A 20,752-nucleotide genomic window follows, 5' to 3' on the forward strand; every position below is an offset into this window, starting at 1 on the left:
CTGTGCACTCAGGTTTATGGCTGCTGTAAATTTTTTCCTGCCACAAGATGGCACTGTTTTCGAAAATCTTAATGCTTTGGAACTTTTGCGAAACATTTAGAGAAAAGCGTCAAAGATTTAACAGGCTTAATTTCTCCATCCCTACTCAATAGTATTAGGCCATTTTGCAAATGTTTCAATTGAATTTAGCTGGTTTACAGAGCGTTTACTAATTTTGAGACTGTTTTTAAACAGTCTGTAATGTCATTTTTCATGTGTGAAAAAAGCAACAAACTAAACTAGCCAATCAGATTTCTTTTCACCCATATCCCCATGCCCACCCATGCACGCACATGTGACTTTACAACACACAAACGCACACCTTTATTCTCTTTTGCTTTTTTTAATATGTCATGGGTGTATGCAGATGGATTTTAACAATCAGTTTAAAAATAACGTTAAAAAAAAAAAGAATAAAAACGGCATTATTTAGCGTCCTCTCATGGTACGCACAGTGTGTACAGCCGTACAGCTGCAGGGGCCACTGCTAATATTATTCCAAACACATTTTTGGGCATGTGAACTATGCTGTTTTATGTGGATATTGTTACAGGAATTAAGTACAAAGCCGTGTTTACATAATACATAATAGTTTAGCATTCAAATAGCATTCAAACATTTGGATATGTGCTGAATGAGAAGCCCAAGTTTTACCCAGTGTGACATACTCTGATGAAATGTATTTTTCGAAAAATAAGATGAATTATAAAATTGTGCTGTATTATTAAAAAGTGCATATTTACACATGGGAACCATTTGCACCAATAAAACAAGCACATTACGTCCACCCACCTTAACTTTGGGTTTAATCACTGTTAAAATTATAAGGAGGTCCTTGGAAAAATTTCTACCCTACAAGGGAACGCCCTGCTTTAGAGGAAAGTCGTTTGGACGAAATGCAGAATTATGACCTTTTTGGCGTTCCATACAGGAGATCGCAGGTGTCTGTGGGAGGAGCAGCATTCCACGTCCGCGAGAGTTTCGCGCTGAAAATACCTGTGGATACGTGCTTGGACTCCTTCTCAGAAGTAGTTTAATCTAAAACAGTCCAAAAGAATCTTTTATTCCGATTCAGACACACTCATTCTCACTCAAGACGACTAAGATCCGCTGCGGTAAGAGAGTGAAAGGAAAACTTGATTCCTTTTCTTAATGGCATAAATATTTATCACCGGTCTGTCAATATGGACATTAAACCGGACTGCCTACAGCTCTCCGTCTCTGATCAATTGGATCCATGTACTGAAGATCCCGCTGGAAGACCTGAGGATCACGTGTTTTATGGATGGGATGTTCCTGTCTTTTCTGAGCAGGATTATTCGGATTTATACACACCCGTGTCTAGTTTAAAAGCAGCCGATCAGAGGAAAGAGCAGGTGAATGTGGACATGAAGAATGAGGAAGCAGCTGTGACACCTGCTGGAACACCTGCACAACACCTGCGCGGTCCAGAGGTAAAACGGCTCATCATTACAGACAATACATACATGCATACAGCCATCACAATCAAGCCCTGTGACGGTGATGATGGCAGCTGGTGAAACCATAAACCACAGTCTGATAACCTGCTCTGAACATTAGCTGCACAGAAGTTACATGGCAGAAAAGACTTTGGCTCCTAGATAAACCTTTACTTAAATTTTACTTTAATGTTTAGTACTACTACTATGTTTAATACTAGGCTACTAAAAAGTAGATGCTTTATTATTATAAGCAAAAAATAGGCCTAAATGAATAAAATAAAGCACAGCAACTGCTACTGGCTATAAATTTAGGTGGGGCAGATTTTGGGTCATAGTACTAGTGTAAGCAGTAGAATTTCTACAGATAATTTGTAATTATGATTAACCGTGCTTATATTGCGGTGTTTATTCTAAAAGATTCATCAGTTCACATCACAACAGAGTGTTTAATAATGATAAAAGTATTTATAATTTTAATAAATATAATTATTTACACTCTATGTTGTAATTGCATCCTTTTAATGTACGTCTGATATTATTACAGTGATGAGAATTTAACTTGCATTGACTCGGAAGTATGCGGACTTCAACTGATCATGGCTTTTTATAGTCGTGTTGCACACTCGGAGTCAACCTTGATGGAGTTGAATGAAATAACTCAATTCAGCTGTTCTGAAACTGAAAACTCTGAGGTTCTCCGTCAACTCAGAGTTCAAGTTTTAACTCCGAGTTGGTTGAACCTCTATATTGAAATGGGCCCCAGGTGTGAACAAGAAAAGGCTTTTTTCCCCTTTGTTGTTGTTTTACTGCATTCTGTATTCATCATGACTTGAAGTGTAAGATTGCATTGTTTCCAGGGGCATCGCTGTGCAATAGAGGTTTAGAGACTTTGTTTCAAGCGTTCTGTAACTGTAAATATTATGATCACTCTCTCTATCTCTTCTTATGTTCACAGGACTCTTGGAACATCGATTTAGTTGATTCAGCACAAGGCAGCAACAGCAGAACTGCGTCGCTCTGCACATTAACTTCGCAGTAAGATGCATCAATCCTTTTCAAACTATTTATGCACCTATACGGCTGACGGATTTGATCTATGTGTGCTGAATTCACATGAAGATCAAGATAACGTGAAATTTCATTAGTAGAGACGGCTACTTTCATAAAGTTCACTGCTCCTATACGAATAACTGATCTGCGTTCATGCACATCTGTATTCCTGTTTGTAATGCTGTTTAATGTCAGACTGCTCTCAGAACATGGCGTCAGTCGTGACGAGTTCAGCTGGAGTGTGGTGTGGGGCCGCGTGACCCCTGTGCACGGGTCTCTCCTGGAGCCCGCCGAACTCCTCTTCCATGTGTCCGTGCCTTGGCTGCCTGTGGAACTACCGTTCAGATGGAGACGTAAGCCGTACAGATGACACTCACACCCAGTTTAGGTTGAAGCTTTTAGGACACTTTGGCAAACGTTATTTGCATTGTTTGATTAGTAAGCAGCACAGCCCAGGAGCTGATGGAGGCGGTTCTGGAGACTCTAGATCATTCTGCTGCTGTCAGTGGACAATACCTGATGAAACTCTGTGACTCAGAGGAGTTTCTCAGAAGGTAATTTCACCTGTCATGTTTTACCAGCAAGTAGTTTTTGTTGCTCAATGGAAATGGAAATGCTCTCTGCTGTTTAAGTGCATTTAGATATAGATGCTGTTGTTTTGACTCTTTGTTTTGCCTCGTCCAGTGATGAAATGTTGGGATTATACGAACGCATCCAGGTGTATCATAAGTTTGCTTCAGATGTTCCAGTGAGGATGGTGCTCAGAGACACCGTTGGCAGAACCCTGACGCGAGATGTATGACATTTAGTTACAGTGGCTCAGATGTCCAATACTATTTCTCATTTGAAGAAGGTCATATTGTCATGAGATTGCATGTTTCTGTAGGAGGAAGACGACAGGCAGATGTTTCATTTTAATCAAGTCCTCGATTCTGCTTGTTCAGTCAACACAATAAGGTTTGCTTGTGTCTGTATTCTGAAAGCATAATGCTGACAAAATGAATGATATTCCTGTATTTTACTGCACTTTTCCTTTACCTATGCATGCAACATTTGGTGCATTTTTAAATTTAAACGATTTACAAAAATTAATTGTTAGCTATGACGTTGAGCATTTTCTAACCAACATTTAATTAATAAAAGTACTAATAAACACACAATTTCAAAGTGTGAATGCATTTGACATATAAATGCCAATAATTTTGCTGCCCTTATATCCTTAATTGTTTGAAATTTTTCACATTAATGCATTTAAATGAATTTTACATTTACATTTAAAAGATGAACTGGAACTGACAAATTCAAATAATTAATTACATTTTTTAATTTGAATATCTCCAAACGTTGCATATATGCATATGGGAAATGTACAGAAATACATTGCCACTATTTACATATTTCATTTCAAATTACTGATACATATTGAACATCATTTGTTCTCTTAGATCATGTCTGCAGGAGAAACTGAGTAGCTACAGCGAGGAAGTAAACAAGCTCATGAGAAGCCAGGTTTGTGTTTAACTGAACAAAAGAAATCCACATGCATGATTGAAATGCTTGGAAATGCATATTGTAGAGTTTATTCTGAATGATCTGCATGTCATTTATTGAAGATGTTTCAACTCTCATCTGAGTGGCCTTGACTGTAGTCAAGTTTTCAAGATAATGGTGTGTAATTATGAAACTAATTCGATTCAGCTGTAAAGCGGCTCTACAGGAGACAAAAGTGTCAACATTCAGTTGAAGTTTTGTTTTATTACTGAGTATTAAGTGACCTGACAACTGCTGAAGCGCTCAGAATGAACTCTACGAGACACGAATGACTGTAATGAGTGAATGAAGCTCTCTGTGTCAGTGTGGCGTGTGTGTGAGAGAGGTCGTGGAGAGCGTTCACGGTGTGTGTGAGCAGCTGTGTGGCGTCACTACAGCCGATCTAGAGGAGGCCGTCGGGCAGCTCAAGCGCATCGCTCCGGTCACGTGGGTACGGATCACACTCTTCCTATGTTACTGTGTGTGTGTTTAAAAAGCAATTTAATTTTGAGGAATATTATTAAATATAACGTTCTTTTCCCTAGACTCCAGCTGAAATGAGTGACTGTGAAACGGGTGAGTCTTTTGAATGAATTGACACTTTAGACTTACACGTGCTGTTTGACCTGTAGGGGAAATCCACGTGCATGATTGAAATGCTTAGATATACATATCTAAGCACACACTCGTCTGTGATTTGCGCATGTCTTATGTTTGAGTGTAAAGTCTGCATGTTTCAGCTGTAGTCAAGATCCATCAAGCTCTGCTGAAGCTGCTCCACGTTTTCTTCACAAACTTTGATTTGGACTTCAGAGGACCGGAGGACGTTCCCGATCCATCTGCGGCAGATGTTGAGCGCAACAGCTGCATGCTGCAGCTCAACCTGACGAGCCTCTACAGACTGCTGCCCGGCTGGATAAACGGGTACGGCCAGATGTTTAACACCACTGTGACGTCACACGTGTGCAGCGTAGCCTTGTGTGAAGAACAAACCCAAAATCTGCCCTCAAATCCCATTCGTTCGGTTCAAAACAGTCATTGGTTAAGAGATGAAAAGAAAGAAAGTCATGAGGATAGAACACTATAATGTAATACGTTTACTTAGAAAACATGGAAACTGATTGCTTCAAATGTATCAAGCAAATTAATTAATCATTTTTGAGTTGATAAAACCACTTTGTAGAGGAAACGTGTGTATTTTTATAGGTCACCAGAGAACTTGAGTGTTGGTAAATCAGTTATACAACTTAAACTTAGTTCAGTCAAATTAAAGATTTAAGAACTCAAACAAAACATTTGGTAGCATTTTATTTCAGTCTTGTTCCCCGTGTACATACTACGTACTTATTATAGTGATTACAATAATTAGATGCTAACCCTGAACCCATATCCTAATCTTAACCCATGTTACCCTGTATTACCCAGTAGGTAAATGCACATACAGTAAAATAAAGTGGAACCCGATAGTCTACTTGTTCACATTACTAGACAAATATGTGGAAACAGATTGCCTTAAATTTATCAAAAATATTTTACTCAAAATTGTAAGTTGTTAATACAAACAAAAGAGTGTTGCGACAACACTGGGCCATGCATTTATTTACTTGCATTAAACTGCAAAAGCAGTTCAAATACTTTGTGTGTCTGAAACTCGACTGAATGAAATGAAATAAAAACATCACTTTACCTCAAATCATCAATAGCAAAAGCTTACATGCATGAACTAATGGAACTAGTAAATAAACATCACTGCACTGGCAGCTAACAGGAGTAAATACACAGACAACATTGATGAATGAATGAATGAGATATGCTGTGTGTGTGTGTGTGTGTTGCAGGTATGATCACTTCAGCATTCGCTGCTCTCTCACACACTGCGGCAGGAATGTGACTGAACCCGTGCTGTCGGAGAACATCAGCACGTCACTGCAGCTGAACTGCAAGATCCAGTGCAACCGTCTGTAAGAGCTGCTTCACTTCAGATACCTGAACTCCATGCAGAGGGCCACGGCACAGTCATTTTCTCTATCGATTTCATCAATATTTATTTTCATCAATATGTTATTATTCTCTATATAGTCTATGTAGTTCTTCTCAGTGTTTCTGAACTCCATCTTGAGTTTCTTCACAATATTCCTCATTTAAATAATTCATGCGCAGAATAAAGGGGCGGGGCCTGGTTGAGTTAGTCAGTAGTGTGTTGAAACTGGCGGTTATGGTAAGGGGCGGGACATTTCCCAAACACCAATCACAACACACCGCTCCAGTCGACCAATCAGAGCACATTGTGCTTTTCAGAAGGCGGGGCTTCATAGAGACAGGAACTAAACAGAGCGTTACTGACAGACTGGGAAGAGAGGAGCTGAACAATGGAGAATATGAGGAGAATAATCAACCTGCTCTAGTAGAGCACAAAAACAACATCAAGAGTTTGTAAAAGGGAAAATAGGCACTCTTTAATATGATGTAATTAATATAATTAATATAATGTCAGAAAGAGTTTTCATTAACGTCTAACTTCGCTGAATGATGCGCTCTGGGTGTTTATGTGCTGAAAAATGCTCAAAATGGGGTGTGAGTTAAGAGTAAGATTATTCATTAGGATAAATAAAATGACAGCATACGTTACACATGCTGTGATTCAGTTATCTAGTAACTCACTGCTGGGAAACATGGGATTGAGCGATTGTGACGGTTCAGAGTAAAATATATTTTTCACCCTGATGTTCTTTCTGTTTCTGTTTGTATGTTTCAGATTGGTGTTTCCTGTTCCAGTAAGAGAGCTGCCATATGAATCAATGCTGACTTTTCATCTAATGGGCTCAAAACAGGCCAAAACCCCCGAGCTGCTCTGCTGGGCGGCCCTTCCTCTCTTTAACAGCAAGTATGACATCAAACACCTCGGAGAGAGACTGATTTCATTAGCTGCTCCTCACACACACACACACACACCCACACACGCGCACGCACACACACACACACACGCACATATTTAAAGACAGCATTTTTCCAGTGCTTGTCACGGAAACTACTGACAAAATTGTTTAACAAATATTTTAGATGTTTTCAGTGATAACAAAGATGAAAAATGTACATCATATGCATAATTAAACAATTTTAATTCAAAAATATTGTCAAAGATATAAACAATACACTTCATGACGTACTTGTGTAATTAATGTTAATGTTATGATTTGAATTTATTATTTGTTAATGTTATGCATGATTTGTGGTTCTGGACCGACATGCACAAGGCAATAGTGACACCAGCATAGGAATATTTATAATTGTGCTTTGCTTCATGTTCAGTTATATCAGTGTCTGTTGTAATATTGTCCCCCCCAGCTTATAATTATCATTATCCTTAGTATTATCAGTGGATTTATTCAGTCGACATTAAAAAATGTGCATATCCAAAAAAAATAATGTATTTACTGATGAGAACAGGCATTAAGAGCACTAGCAAATATTTATCCCGTTATATATTCAGTGTTCTATATTAGTTTAATAGTATTATATTATTATTTAATAGTATTATTATTATACAAATATAATCAAGGCGCTTGCGCAGCCTTTTCTTCTGTGGAGCACAGAAGATATTTTTATCAAATTTATTTATATAGCGCTTTTACAATTGGTAATTGTTTCAAAGCAGCTTTACATATTAGAAGCACAGAAAAAAAGAGAAGTGGTTAAAAATAAGCTGTACAAGCAGGCGTGGTAATGTGTAACATATACAAGATGGTGCTACATTAAGCCAATGTCGGCTGACTCCCAGGGGTGGAAAAAAACCCTAGGAGAAAAACCCAGCGTGCTAGCACTGGGAAAAAAGGTCCTAGGAGGGAAAAAACCCCTTGGAAGATATATATAATATATGTAAATGGATATGGAGATCAAAATCTGAATTATACATTTTTATTATTGAGATTAAAAATAGATTATATATAAATATATGTAAGCGGATACAGGGATTAAAAATCTGAATTATAGATGCAGCCAGAACTGGATCTGTAGGCCCATTGTCTCCTGGGCTACGTTATAACAACATTGGACCCCATTGACTTTTTATGATATGGACAAAAAACACAGACATTTCAAAAAATACCTTCTTCTTTAACCAACTTTTAGTCTTCAGACTCTCTCTCTGCCATGGCAGAAGTTGATTGAGTAACACACATTTGCGGTGTGTTATGAATTGTGCAAGACAACCGGCTGTGCTTACATTCATAGAGTGTGTTTTGGATCTGTTTCTCTGAGCACGCTGTGATTGATGGGTTGATGCTGTGCTGTTGCAGGACTCTCGTTCACGGCACGGTTCTGCTCAGCATGTCCACGCAGGTGCCGCCCAGGTGTCCACCGTCCGCGGCACTGACCGACGGCCATCGTCAGCCCACAGGAGTCATCCTGCAGGTCCGCTCTTCAGTACCACACACACACACACACACACACACTCACACTCACAAATGTTTGTTTTTGTGAATTGTGGGGACTTTCCATAGGCCAAAATGCATTTTATACTGTACAAACCGTACTTTCTATCCCCCTACCCTAACCCTACGCCTAAACCTAACCATCACAGGAAACTGTGCACACCTTTATTTTCTCACAAAAACATCATTTAGTATTTTTATTAATTAATTTACATTGTGGGGACCGGTGTCTGGTCCGCACGATGTAGGTGAACTCAGGTTAATATTACATCGTGGGGACATTCGGTCCCCACAATGTAATATAAACAAAAGCACACACACACACACACACACTCTGAAAACATCACAGTGGATAAAAAAAGTCTACACTCACCTGTTAGTACTCACTAACCTTAACTCTAACCCTAAAACTTAAAATCACCTGACTGCATAAGTGTGCACACCCTGTTATGATGTGGCCGTGTTCAGAATGAACCAATCAAGCTCATGTGAAATAGTCACACCTGAAGTGACGGCAAATAAATCTCGGCTGTTCTTTTTCTGACGACATGTACTATAAGAGCCACACTTATGCAGTTATTCCAAGATAATGTTTCAGTGTTTACATCAAAAAAACAAAAGCCAGCTGTTTTAACAGGGGTGTGTAGCCTTCTTATATCCACTGTATTATTTGAAAGGTGCAGTTTATGACTAATGAGTGAACACATGTGTAGGTCACATTCAACTTCTTCCTCTTGAGAGCTTTTGTGAGATTCATTCCATAGTATAATTTTATGTTGTTACAGCATTAGTTTGTAAGTGAAATCCCTTTCATTTGTATTTTTGTCTGAAGATTGATTTCCCAGACTCTCAGCTGTGGCGGTATGAGCGAGCGTCCGCTCGGCCCGGATCGGTCCACGACTCGACTCTCTGTGAGGAGCTGCAGAAGAGGATAGCAGACGTGTCTCAGAAACACTCCCTGTCTCTGTTAGTACAAGATGAACTCGAGAAGAGCGATGCAGACACTGTGGTTAATGTGGACACTAATGTCACTTCCTCTGTTAAACGTCCTGCAGCATGACTGAAAATGAAAAGGCCTTCCTGTGGAGCAAGCGGCACATCTGCGGCGAGAGGAACTCGTACCTGCACCTGGTTTTGGGCAGCGCGCCGCAGTGGAGGCCGCAGAACTTACCAGAGATCTACTGGATCCTGCAGCGCTGGGGCGGCGTGAGCTGCGAGGAAGCCCTGTTCCTCTTGAGCCACGAGTACGTGCACCACTCTTTCTGTTCGCTTCCGTCAGGATATATAAAACAGAAGGTTTAGTAATTATTTATGAATACATTTGTATGCTCATGATGTTTCAGACAGGAAACATCCTAACATTTGTGATAGGCCGTTGTGAATGACTCTTCTGATTGATTGATTGATTGATTGATTGCATCCGTCATTTTCACACTGATTAACTCTGGTCTAATGAATGCAGTCAGCGTGGCTTTAGTAGAAGCTGATCAAACACAGAGACTCAATACTTCTGCAACAGCTATTACTGCATTTCTGCTGTTCTTCTGACGCGAGGACCGGATATATGTGTGATGTGTTGATCTTTCAGCTTTCATGACCAGTATGTGCGTTCAGTGGCTGTGCGGCGGTTTCAGCAGATGTGCGACAGTGAGCTGGAGGAGTTTCTGCCACAGCTGGTGCAGGTCAGACGCGACTTTGAGATGCAATCTAATGATCTTGTCATTAAAAGGCCATTTGCCTTGACTAAACAATGATCAAAAGGGCCTCTATCACATACTGCAAGTATTTCTAAGCAGAACCACACCTGAGCTCTATTTGCACGGTCATTGTTTCTCATGGGGACGTCTGTAAAATATGTTCAGGTCAGCTCCGTGATCAAACTCATGCATTCAGATGCTCAGTATTCTGATTCATACTGACACACACAACACTTTCTATTGCTTTTATTACTGTTACGACCTTGTAACACACCCTGCAGTGTTGTTTTTGCACAATTGACTACTCTACTACTATTTTATCTATTTATGCATCTAATGCACAGTTTGAGTAGTTGACCCATCTACATTTCACAAGTTTTATTCTGCATAACTTTTTCCCCTGGTTTCACAGACGAGGCTTAAGCTAGTCCCAGACTAAAATGCATGTAAGAAACTTGCACTGATATATTTTAAAATATGCCAGTGTTAATGTTTTGTCTCAAGATGCACATCAGGAAAGTTTTTTTTTTTTCTTTTTTTTTCTAGTGTACGTTTATAAAAGTTACTTAAATAGCCTAATTGAACTTAGGCCTAATCCTGGCTTAGTCTAAGCCCCGTCTGTGAAACTGGGCCTGTCTGTGCCAAGATTCAAGATGCCGTTTTTTGTCAGTTTTGTGATCCTGTCACATGATTGTCAACTGTAAACTAAATGTGTATTATTGCTCAGACAGTTAATAAATTCAAATCTAATTTAATAAGAGGAACATAATATCCTATTCAACATAAATATTCCTTTAAAATTGGAAAAATTAACAAGCTGTAGTTTGAATGGTTATCTGTCTTGCATTTTATCTCTCAAAATAATGGATGTCATTTTAAAAATGTGGAAATGAGCAGAAATGGGTTAAACACTAATCTTATTTTGGTGATGTAAATATTTGACACGGCTACTTTTTTGACTAGTAAAATGACAATGTGCAAGCCCCAATTTATATGTGTATAATAAATTATTATATTGTTATATAAATTATTGTTATATTATATTTATATATTATAAAGCATAATAATGGCCCATTTCAAAAGTTTATGATTTTTTTCATTCTTTACAGCTGCCACTGTACTAGAGTGATGACATAATATTACTTTTGTGAACAGTTTCCAGCATCTCAGAAGTAAAAAGTGTCAGTAATGCGTACACAGTTGTGGATTCAGATGGTAATTAAAGTGTTTTTGGTGTTTGACAAAAAACAGTAGGAAGTTCGTCTGGGTAGTTTTAAGCTGGTGGTGGGAGAAAAGCACAAACATTCTGCAATTGGACGGCAATAAAATCACAGACTAGCCCTTGAAATTGCTTTACATCCCCATGAGAAACTATCACCGTCTGAAGTGATCACAGCGTTACCTCCCGACACGCGCTGACCTTCATGATCTGTCATTTACTGGAGGCGCTGTTCAGTGTTGTTCTTCTGAGCATGATGATGTGTGAACTCTCCTCCAGGCGCTGAAGATGGAGTGGGACGTGGACGGGCCGCTGGTGACGCTTCTGCTCTCCAGATCTTTGCGCTGCATCCGTATCGCTCAGCAGCTGTACTGGTGCGTGAATATATACGTCACACATTCTGTACATTAGCTGCAGTTTGTCACTTTTTTACTGTACTGAATGGTAGCGGGACACTTGTTGCTTTTCTCCCCCATCACATATTTTAGTCGTGATCCTGTGTGTGTGTGTGCAGGCTGCTGGTGGACGCTCTGGAGGACTGGCTCTATAAGAGCTGGATCAGTAAGGTCCTGTCGGCGCTGAAGCACTGCTGCGGACGCGCGCTGAGACTCGAGCTGCAGCGGGAGAACAGGCTGATGGATCTGCTCACACAAGTGGCCCAGAGAGTCCGCACCGCTGACAAAACCAAGAGAAAGGTCTGGTGAGCTTTAACAGTAACGTCCATTTTAGCTTTAGATTTGTGTCTGAAATGAAACCGTTTGTACAGGATGTGTTTATCAGAGAGCGATGGAAGATTGCCAGCTTTTTTGCCGATGGACAGTCCTGCAGGCTTCCGTTAGACCCAGCGGTTGAGGTCAAAGGTGTGAATGTTGAGGTAAATTCAGTAAATGCATTTGTGAGATTTAAGATATAAGAGTATGTCGTGATCTGTAGTGTCACATCTTGTGAAACTATTAGTTAAAAGCAAATCTCTGTGCTATGATGGGGATATCTGAAAAGCAGCATAAGTGAGCAAACATTACTTATTTTCTAATAATTTAGGCATAAATGGAAGATATGAGATAGGTCTGTACTTTGCCAGTTCACTAAGATCTAGTTGTGATTTCTTAGTAAAGGGTTTCCAAGTGAACAAAAACATGTTCTAAGTCTATAAATGTTCAAAACGAGAGTTTTTAAAATGCTTTAAAAATGTTTTTTCTTGATTATATGAACGCTAATGGAACATTCAATTGAATCATTCTTCAAACATCATGGGAACGTTACTTTTGAATGTTCTCTGAATGTTCTGAAACAAGTAGTAACCTTTAAATAACGTTAGTAGAACGTCCAACTGAAACATTTCAGAAAAACGCCCTAGAATTATGTTTTAATGTTTTTGTGCTAAAATTTTGAAAACATTATTAAAGACCAGATAACACTGAACAAAGGTTCTCTTAACGTTACTGGAAGAGAGTTTTTTTTCATAACTCTGAGAAAACATTCTCTGTTAGCTGGGTTAATAACCGCCAGCCTAGATGTGACCTAGAGATACGAGGATCTGACCGTTTTAGACGGCTGTATCTGATCAGGAGTCAATGAACAGTCATTACTAGAAGATCTGTCACTGCGTCACACATGATCATGACCATCACGGTTTGTTTTTGACTGCATGAGAATCATAACAAACACTGCGTGTGTCTCAGGCTTTTAAGGTTTATAACTCAAACGCAGCACCTGTGGAAGTGTCCTTCATCACCGCCGACCCTCTGGGACAGAACTACAGCGTCATCTGCAAAGTAAGTATGAACTCTTTCCCCAGTTACGGGGGTCGTAGTTTCTTCACTGAGTTCATTGTTTTTGTTGTTGTTTGGCGTCAGACTGGAGATGACCTGCGGCAGGACGTGCTGGTGCTGCAGATCGTGCGTCTCCTGGACCGCGTGTGGAGGCAGGAGGGGCTGGACATGCGCATGGTCACGTACAGATGCATTTCTACCGGAAGAGATCGAGGTCAGACCGACCGGTCCGTGCCGTTATAATCACACTGATCTAAATGATTGCAGCATATGGCACTAGTGCTTTAGTTTCTTGTCAAATGTTTCATTTAGTTTTGTGTTCAATCATGTCATTTCCTGCAGTTCAGTCGGTGCAGAAGCAGGTAATAACAGTAAACCTGCCTGAATCTGACGAACACTTGCATCTCTTTCACTCGGATTCACACACTCCAGTTCATTTTAGAGAACTGAATCATGACGCGATATTTTCCTATCGGTTTTGAAACCTTGAAGACACGTTTGTTAGGTCATGAAAGTTTGCTACTGGCCAACAGTGTCTAGTAATCATGATCTCTCTCTGTCACAGCTTTGTTTTAGTGATAAGAATGGAAAATATTATTGATTCTCTGCGTCTCAACAGCAATAATCATGCCCTCTTTGCATTAAATTACCTTTTATTGAACACATTGTGCTGTAGTTGGACCCGCGCAGTACTGGTGTGATGCGGATGTTTTCAGGGTTGGTGGAAGTGGTGCGTGACGCAGTGACTCTGGCCAAGATCCATCAGGAGTGGGGTTTGTCTGGAGCGCTGAGGGAAGACACCTTAGAGAAGTGGTTCCACATGAGGAACAAGACTATAGAGGACTACGAGAAGGTAACAGATCAGTTGATGTTCACTTAAAAATATTGATATCAAATGTTTTAACTTGTAATTTTCTTACTTATTGTGAAAACGAATGCACAAAATAAACTGACAGCTGTCACTGAAACACACTCTCTGCCGTCTGTCCTTCAGGCCGTGATGAACTTCCTTCACTCGTGTGCCGGCTGGTGCGTCGCCACGTTTGTTCTGGGCATCTGTGACCGCCACAACGACAACATCATGATCAAACACAGCGGCCACATGTTCCACATCGATTTCGGCAAGATCATGGGCAACGCGCAGAAGTTCGGCAGCATCAAGAGGCGAGTGATTTGTTTTCTTGTCTCGTAGTCTTTGAGTAATCAAAAGGAAGTCCTTCTAAATGAAGCGTGGGCTTTGTGAACGGACAGAGACCGGACGCCCTTCATCTTTACGCCGGAGATGCAGCGCTTCATCACGGGCGGCGGCGAGAACCCGCAGCGCTTCCACCGGTTCGTCGAGCTGTGCTGCGACGCCTTCAACAGTCTGCGCAGACGCTCTGCTCTGCTGCTCGGCCTGCTGCAGCTGGTGAGAGTCCGTCCGGCGCTTTATTTTACTCAGTTATTCTGTGACCCGTCAAATGACATCAGCGTGTGGCCGGTTGTAGATGCTGGCGGCCGGAATGCCTGAAATGAAGGACGTCCAGGACCTGCGGTACGTTCACAATAACCTGCGGCCGCATGACTCGGAGCTGGAAGCCACTTCATATTTCACCAGGTCAGCAGATCAATGAAGACTAACAAATCGAATGCATTAGCTAATGTGATTCTAACCCATCTAAGTTTGTAGGGCCTTAAATATGAATATAGCATTTAAAATAGTTTATTTTAAAGATCTGATCAAGATTTCAGTAGATCTTTACACATCTGTAAGACTCTTTCAGCAGCGAATCGTTCATGTTCTCTTTACACCACAATTTTATTCCTCTGCGAAAAAGAAAGGCTTTTTTCTGCTGTCCTTTGCAATAAGACAGATAATATGGATTTATGGAAGTTCCTTGTGCAGTACTAGATTTTTATGTTCCGTTTCAGAAAAATTAAGGAGAGCATGGAGAGTTTACCTGTCAAGTTGAACTTCCTCATCCACAATATGGTTCAGTTTTCCTCCGTCAGACGGTCCGAGCCGCTCGCCGACAGCCGGATCTCCTCCAGCTCCAACATTCAGGAGGCCGTGATCCAGAAATACACCATCAGCGGCAAAGACGTGGTGAGTTTCCTTCAGGAAGACCTGAAACATTGACTTCTGATTAACGTACATGTTCACATTTAGAGTAACACTGTTTTTTATAGTATAGTTGGCTAATATTAACAAATGAAACCGTACTGTAAAGTGTTACCAATAAAATGAGCTGAAGCACACTTCCACGGGAAGATCGATGAACCCTCCAGTGTCTGCATGACATGCTTTTCCACTGCTGTGTCCGTCAGACGTACGAGCTGAAGGTGACGATCGAGGACGGGTACGTCATCAGTCAGAAGAGCTTTTCTCAGTTCGAGACGCTCCATAAGCTGCTTCAGAAGCACTTCATCGAGTCCACGCTGCCGAAGTAAGCATCCCGCTCATGCAGCGTTATCGCTCCACAGCGCTCGAGAGCCGGACTGATCCGCTCTTTCTCCTGCTTCCAGGTTCCCCAGCTGGTTTAACATGTCCTTTACGCCGAGCAGGAAGATGAGTCTGCTGAACAAGTACCTGAAGGAGCTGTTCGAAGGGCCCTGCAGAGGAGTAAGCATGACGTTTGTGTGCCGCTTCCCAGAGTTTCCCAGTGTTTCCCAGCACTATCATTGATATTAGATTGTGTCACTGACAGAATGAATACGTCTGCAGCCTGTTTCTGGACGGACCGAACGGCACTGCCAAATCAGGTGACGTTTTCATCGTTCTCGGCATATTCTCGTCCTGGACGAAGATTGATGATGCTTGAGGATTCACACATTCACTGCTGGGCATCTGAGTTTGCCAAGGGTTCTCTTGACTTGAAAAAATGGGAAAAACAGTATAAATAAATAAAATATATATATATATATTTTTTTATTTTTTTATCAAATCCAGAAAAATTATTTAAATAAATAATGAATACATTTAATTAAAAAAATAATAAATTTAATTTAAATAATAAAATTAAAAAGTCAAATTTGATTTAAATAAATAAATATATAAATTTGATTAAAATAAATACATTAATTAAAATAAATGAATAAACCTCAATTTAAATAAATAAGGCATTTGATTAAAGTAAATAAAATCAGATTAAAATAAACGAATAATAGGGCTGCAACGATTAATCACGATTATTGGTTTACAAAATAAAAGTCTGTTTACGTAATATATATGTGTGTGTTCTGTGTATAATAATTATGTATATATATAAATACACATTCATGTATATATTTAAGAAAAATGTTATATTTATGTATAAAATATTTGTTTATATGTAATATAAAATATATATAAATATATACATTTATAATACATGCATATATTTCTAAACTTTATACCTGTATGTGTGTGTATTTATATATACATAATTATTATACACAGAACACACACATATATATTACGTAAACAGACTTTTATTTTGCAAACGATTAATCGCGATTAATCGTTGCAGCCCTAATGAATAATACATCTAACAGTGCAGTACTATGTGTAAAAATAGAATGTAACGTAACAAAAATATAATATATTTTCCAAATAATATTTTATACACATTTATAATATAATTTTTTGTTCCCAGTGTTAAAGTCTTTATGAATGAAACTATTGAGCTGCCGTGTAAATGTCAGGACGGGGGTCGCTCGCGTGAAGATGATCATAAATCATCTGGAGGACTGAAACCGCTGCTCATGAGTTATAATAGTTACTCACGTTCATTTAAATACAGTGAAACGCTGCTCTTCCTTTCAGTTTCACATATCTGTTGTCGCCTGGCTTTGACTTGCTTTAGGGATTCACTGAAAACACGGACAGGAAACTGCAATATTCCTGCATCAATAAGAGACTCCTAATGATTCTTTTTCTTATTTCTTTCAGAATCAGACGCACATCTGCGACCACAGATCCAGCTCTACCTGTCTTATAAAGACTTCAAACTATCTGTGATGATAAAGCATTTGAAAAATATCGTGAGTCATTTTCTCAGCCCATTATTGTTCTTGATTTGAAAATAATTTTGACATGATTTTTGGCAGCACTGTGTTTGGCTTACAAATTCAAATATTCCACTGTATTTAGCTCAGATCAGCACAGGAACGAGTTTAATGTGTTCACTTGACTAACTCACGAGTGTGAACACAACACTTACACGACTGGCCAAATGTTAGGAAGAATTAGGATTTGTAGAAGTCTCTACTGCTCACCAAAGCTGCATTTATTTGATCAAAAATACAGTAAAAACTGAAATATTATTCAAGTGTAAATCAGCTGTTTTCTATGTATATATAAAGTGTAATTTATTCCTGTGATCAAAGCTGAATTTTCAGCATCATTACTCCAGTCTTCAGTGTCACATGATCCTTCAGAAATCATTCTGATGATTTAAAACCCTTAAATTGTTTTATAATGTTAGTTTTTACTGTAAAAAAAAAAAAAAAAAATCCTAACTTTTGACCATAACGTTCCCATTAAGTTATGAGAACGTTACTTATTCATGTTCTCTGAACGTTCTGAAACAAGTAGCAACATTTTAAAAAATGTTAGACGACTGTCCAGAAAATGCTCACTGAATGATATAAATAATGTTTTTGTGTTTTGAGAACATTATTAAAGGCCGGATAACATTGAATGAACGTTCTATTAACGTTACTGGAAGAACGTTTGTTCATAACTGTGTGTGTCTCAGAGGCTGTCTAACGGCTCGTGTCCTGATGCTTATGTGGTCACGCGACTGAGACCCGACCCACAAGACAAGACCAAGAGGAAGACGAAAGTGGTCCGCAGCAATGACAATCCCACATTCAATGAACTGGTGAGAGAAAGACTTCTTCATCCGTTATCAGTAGTTCAGACTGCAATCCGTACGTCATTGTCTCTCAGATCTGCTGTTTTCTCTGCAGATCGAGTACAGGAACGTGCTGAAGCTCCATGGCCACGTGCTGGAGGTGACGGTGAAGAGCAGGAAGGCTTTTGTCGCTGCTACAAACGTGGTTCTGGGAGAGAGAGTTCTGGACCAGGAGAAGTGGTTTCCTCTGGGCTTCTCTGCCGTTTAAACATGAAGGTTAAAGTTCACAGAATGATCTGGTAGAGATCATAAAATATGGAGGAAAAAGGATGATCAGTATTCACAAAACTCATAAAACGCACCGGATGGAGTTTGTTTCTTTGTCTTGCTGCTCATAAAGACACATTGCAGACTGTAGACCGAATTCACGGTCACGTGTGGAGCTGCTTGTTGACGTCATCTTAGAAACACCTGATTCCTCAAACTGCACTTGGTGAAACACTGATTTTACTGTAAAGCTGCTTTGAAGTTATTTGTATTATATGAAGTGCTAAATTAATAAAAGTGACGATTAATATATATGTGGATTAAGAACTTTTTAGTCATTGAGCTCCGTAAGATCGTAGAGCAGTTTCTGAACTGTTCCCAACAACAGCTGAACAGAACACAGATAGTGCTTACAACATTTTCCTTTTATTTATGCTTTGCAAACATAAAAATGGTCTCACATGAATACTCTTTGAAACTGAAATGATTTATCTTCAATTGTTCGGAGTTCATTTTCTTTTTTTTGCTTTCTGGCATCACCAAAGCAAACCCGAAACCGCTCAATCGAGTGCTGTCTCTGAAATCCAACTCAAATTATTCATAGATGCCATTTTCTGCAATCAGGAGCGTAGCTGGACACGCGTACGGCTGTTGTCATAAGTTTATATACACCTTGCTGAATCTGCAAAATAGTAATAATTACAACAAAATAAGAGGGCTCTTTTTTATTAGTTCTTAAATAAGCGTTTACACAAATGTTTACGTGCAGTGCACAAGACAAAATAACTGAATTATCACAATCGACCCCATTCATACGTTTAGAATAAGGTTGTAATTGAGTAAATTTGAGGATCAGGTTTAATAACCGCCGGCTTGAAGGTTTTCAGGACGTGACCTAGAGATAAAGAGGAGTTCATATCGAGAAGACCTTATCACACATTTAATGTTAAACAAAAATAAATAATAATAAAGTTTGATACTAAAGTTAATGTTAAAATATTGAAGCATCCTAGTCGACTTGTTTCCTATCTAGTGTTTTGTGGCTGATATGGATAGAAATTCTCTATATTGACAGTGTCAGTTTTGGAAACATTGAACCATTTAAAAGAATGAGTCTCCTTCATAATCTCACCTGTAGCTGCAGGAATCAGCTGATCAGTAACAGAGCTGAAGCGGTTCCTTCAGGAGGCGTTTTCCAGCACCTTCACTCTCTCTGTTCTCCTCCGACCTCCACACCATCTGAGAACGTCACAAACACCACAAAACCTCTTTCACAAGCACTTCACCTTCAGTTTCTTTGAATTTTCACCTCTGCTCTATATGGAAGCTTGTTTCCGCCGTGGAATAAAATAATAAGAGGTAATTGTGATTCTCTTCAATTTGGTTTGCGCACATGAAGAGTCTTTAGTGTTGAATGATTCTTACTGATTACGATATTACGCTTAAGAATAAATGACTGAATGCGACTGCAGTGGGGAATGTGTTTGACACGCTTATCTTCATCATCCAGGTTCAGTCTCAACACTGATCACAGGGTTTGTGTTCTTTTGTGTTACACGTGCATGCTGGCATCTCCGAGCCTGAATACAGGTGGAGAGAAGTGAAGATGAAAGAGGCTGAGACATCAGAGAAGAGAAGATGGAAACATCCGATCAGAGCAGTGCATGTGAGGATCCGTGAGCTGCTGTAGAGAACCGGTTACTGCTGATCGACATCAAAACACAATCTGTCAAAGTAACGAGCAGTTGTGGAGGGATAATGAGGCAGGAGACAGTCAACATTCAACACACTGCAGATCTTCTGTAAGATGGACAGAGTTGTGTTCTGTGTCATGAACATTTCAGCAACAGACAGAATGATAATCGTGTTTCCATCCAAAGTTCTGAAGTTAACTGGAATATGGCATAAAACATTTGAAACATCCCATGTGTTCAAGAACAAAATCTTCCTGGGAACTGGCCTAAAATATCAGTAATGGAAAAGTGGAAGTGTCTCTTTTCTCCTCCATCATAAATGAGTTTGTCTCAGAGCGTCAGACGAAACACAAACCCGGTCATGGGATCTTGCGTTCGGATGCTGGTGTTTGGGAACACAATCGTGTGAGACGCTTCTGGAGAAATTAAACCAAATCATTCTGATGACTTTCAGAACCACCAAACCAACATTTGAGATGCTGCGATGCGATTGGTCCGCTGGTGATTCCAGTTATCCAATCACAGCCTTCGCTGAGGCCAAGTCACATGAGGTTTTGAGGGATTTAAATAGAAAATTAGCCACTTCAATGGAGTTATGCAAGCACATTTTTTAGAATTTCAGCATTTTTATGCCATATTCCAAAATTCAGACTACACATTTCACTCAGTTTAAAACATCTCGCAGGCCACAGATTCAAAATGTTTGATTCCACTGACAACTTCACAACAAATATATATTCTGTAAAAGCGATCACAGGCATCGTTTTACAGTAG

The 20,752-nt window shown here is 39.6% G+C and overlaps 1 protein-coding gene across 5 annotated transcripts; it reads left to right on the forward strand.

Moving 5' to 3' along the window:
* The first annotated feature begins 1,027 nt into the window (after window positions 1-1,027).
* Window positions 1,028-18,576, forward strand: pik3c2g (phosphatidylinositol-4-phosphate 3-kinase catalytic subunit type 2 gamma). 5 transcript variants are annotated; one of them, XM_067389526.1, is made up of 32 exons: window positions 1,028-1,493; window positions 2,458-2,537; window positions 2,748-2,905; window positions 2,992-3,106; window positions 3,237-3,348; window positions 3,439-3,509; window positions 3,998-4,061; window positions 4,408-4,533; window positions 4,628-4,658; window positions 4,823-5,006; window positions 5,921-6,043; window positions 6,838-6,966; window positions 8,378-8,492; window positions 9,345-9,478; window positions 9,568-9,756; window positions 10,101-10,194; window positions 11,708-11,802; window positions 11,943-12,123; window positions 12,195-12,302; window positions 13,111-13,203; window positions 13,285-13,414; window positions 13,917-14,053; window positions 14,195-14,364; window positions 14,452-14,608; window positions 14,688-14,797; window positions 15,112-15,286; window positions 15,508-15,626; window positions 15,706-15,802; window positions 15,888-15,942; window positions 17,111-17,202; window positions 17,919-18,044; window positions 18,133-18,576. In XM_067389526.1, the coding sequence occupies exons 1-32, from the start codon at window positions 1,224-1,226 to the stop codon at window positions 18,283-18,285; spliced, it is 3,993 nt and encodes a 1,330-aa protein (XP_067245627.1). In that variant the 5' UTR covers window positions 1,028-1,223; the 3' UTR covers window positions 18,286-18,576. The 5 variants fall into 5 exon arrangements, with proteins under 5 accessions (XP_067245627.1, XP_067245629.1, XP_067245630.1 ...); XM_067389528.1 differs by having other exon boundaries at window positions 4,829-5,006; XM_067389529.1 differs by lacking the exon at window positions 12,195-12,302 and having other exon boundaries at window positions 11,943-12,128; window positions 13,285-13,427.
* The last annotated feature ends 2,176 nt before the right edge of the window (window positions 18,577-20,752 follow it).

This window comes from Chanodichthys erythropterus, chromosome 7 (assembly GCF_024489055.1).
Source record: "Chanodichthys erythropterus isolate Z2021 chromosome 7, ASM2448905v1, whole genome shotgun sequence".
NCBI lineage: Eukaryota > Metazoa > Chordata > Actinopteri > Cypriniformes > Xenocyprididae > Chanodichthys > Chanodichthys erythropterus.

Excerpts from the sequence above, each read along its gene's own strand:
- pik3c2g (XM_067389526.1), top strand. The coding sequence starts at position 1,224 with ATGGACATTAAACCGGACTGCCTACAGCTCTCCGTCTCTGATCAATTG. Across the intron at positions 3,349-3,438 it reads GCAGAACCCTGACGCGAGAT|GAGGAAGACGACAGGCAGAT; the intron begins GTATGACATTTA and ends ATGTTTCTGTAG. Across the intron at positions 8,493-9,344 it reads CCACAGGAGTCATCCTGCAG|ATTGATTTCCCAGACTCTCA; the intron begins GTCCGCTCTTCA and ends TTTTGTCTGAAG.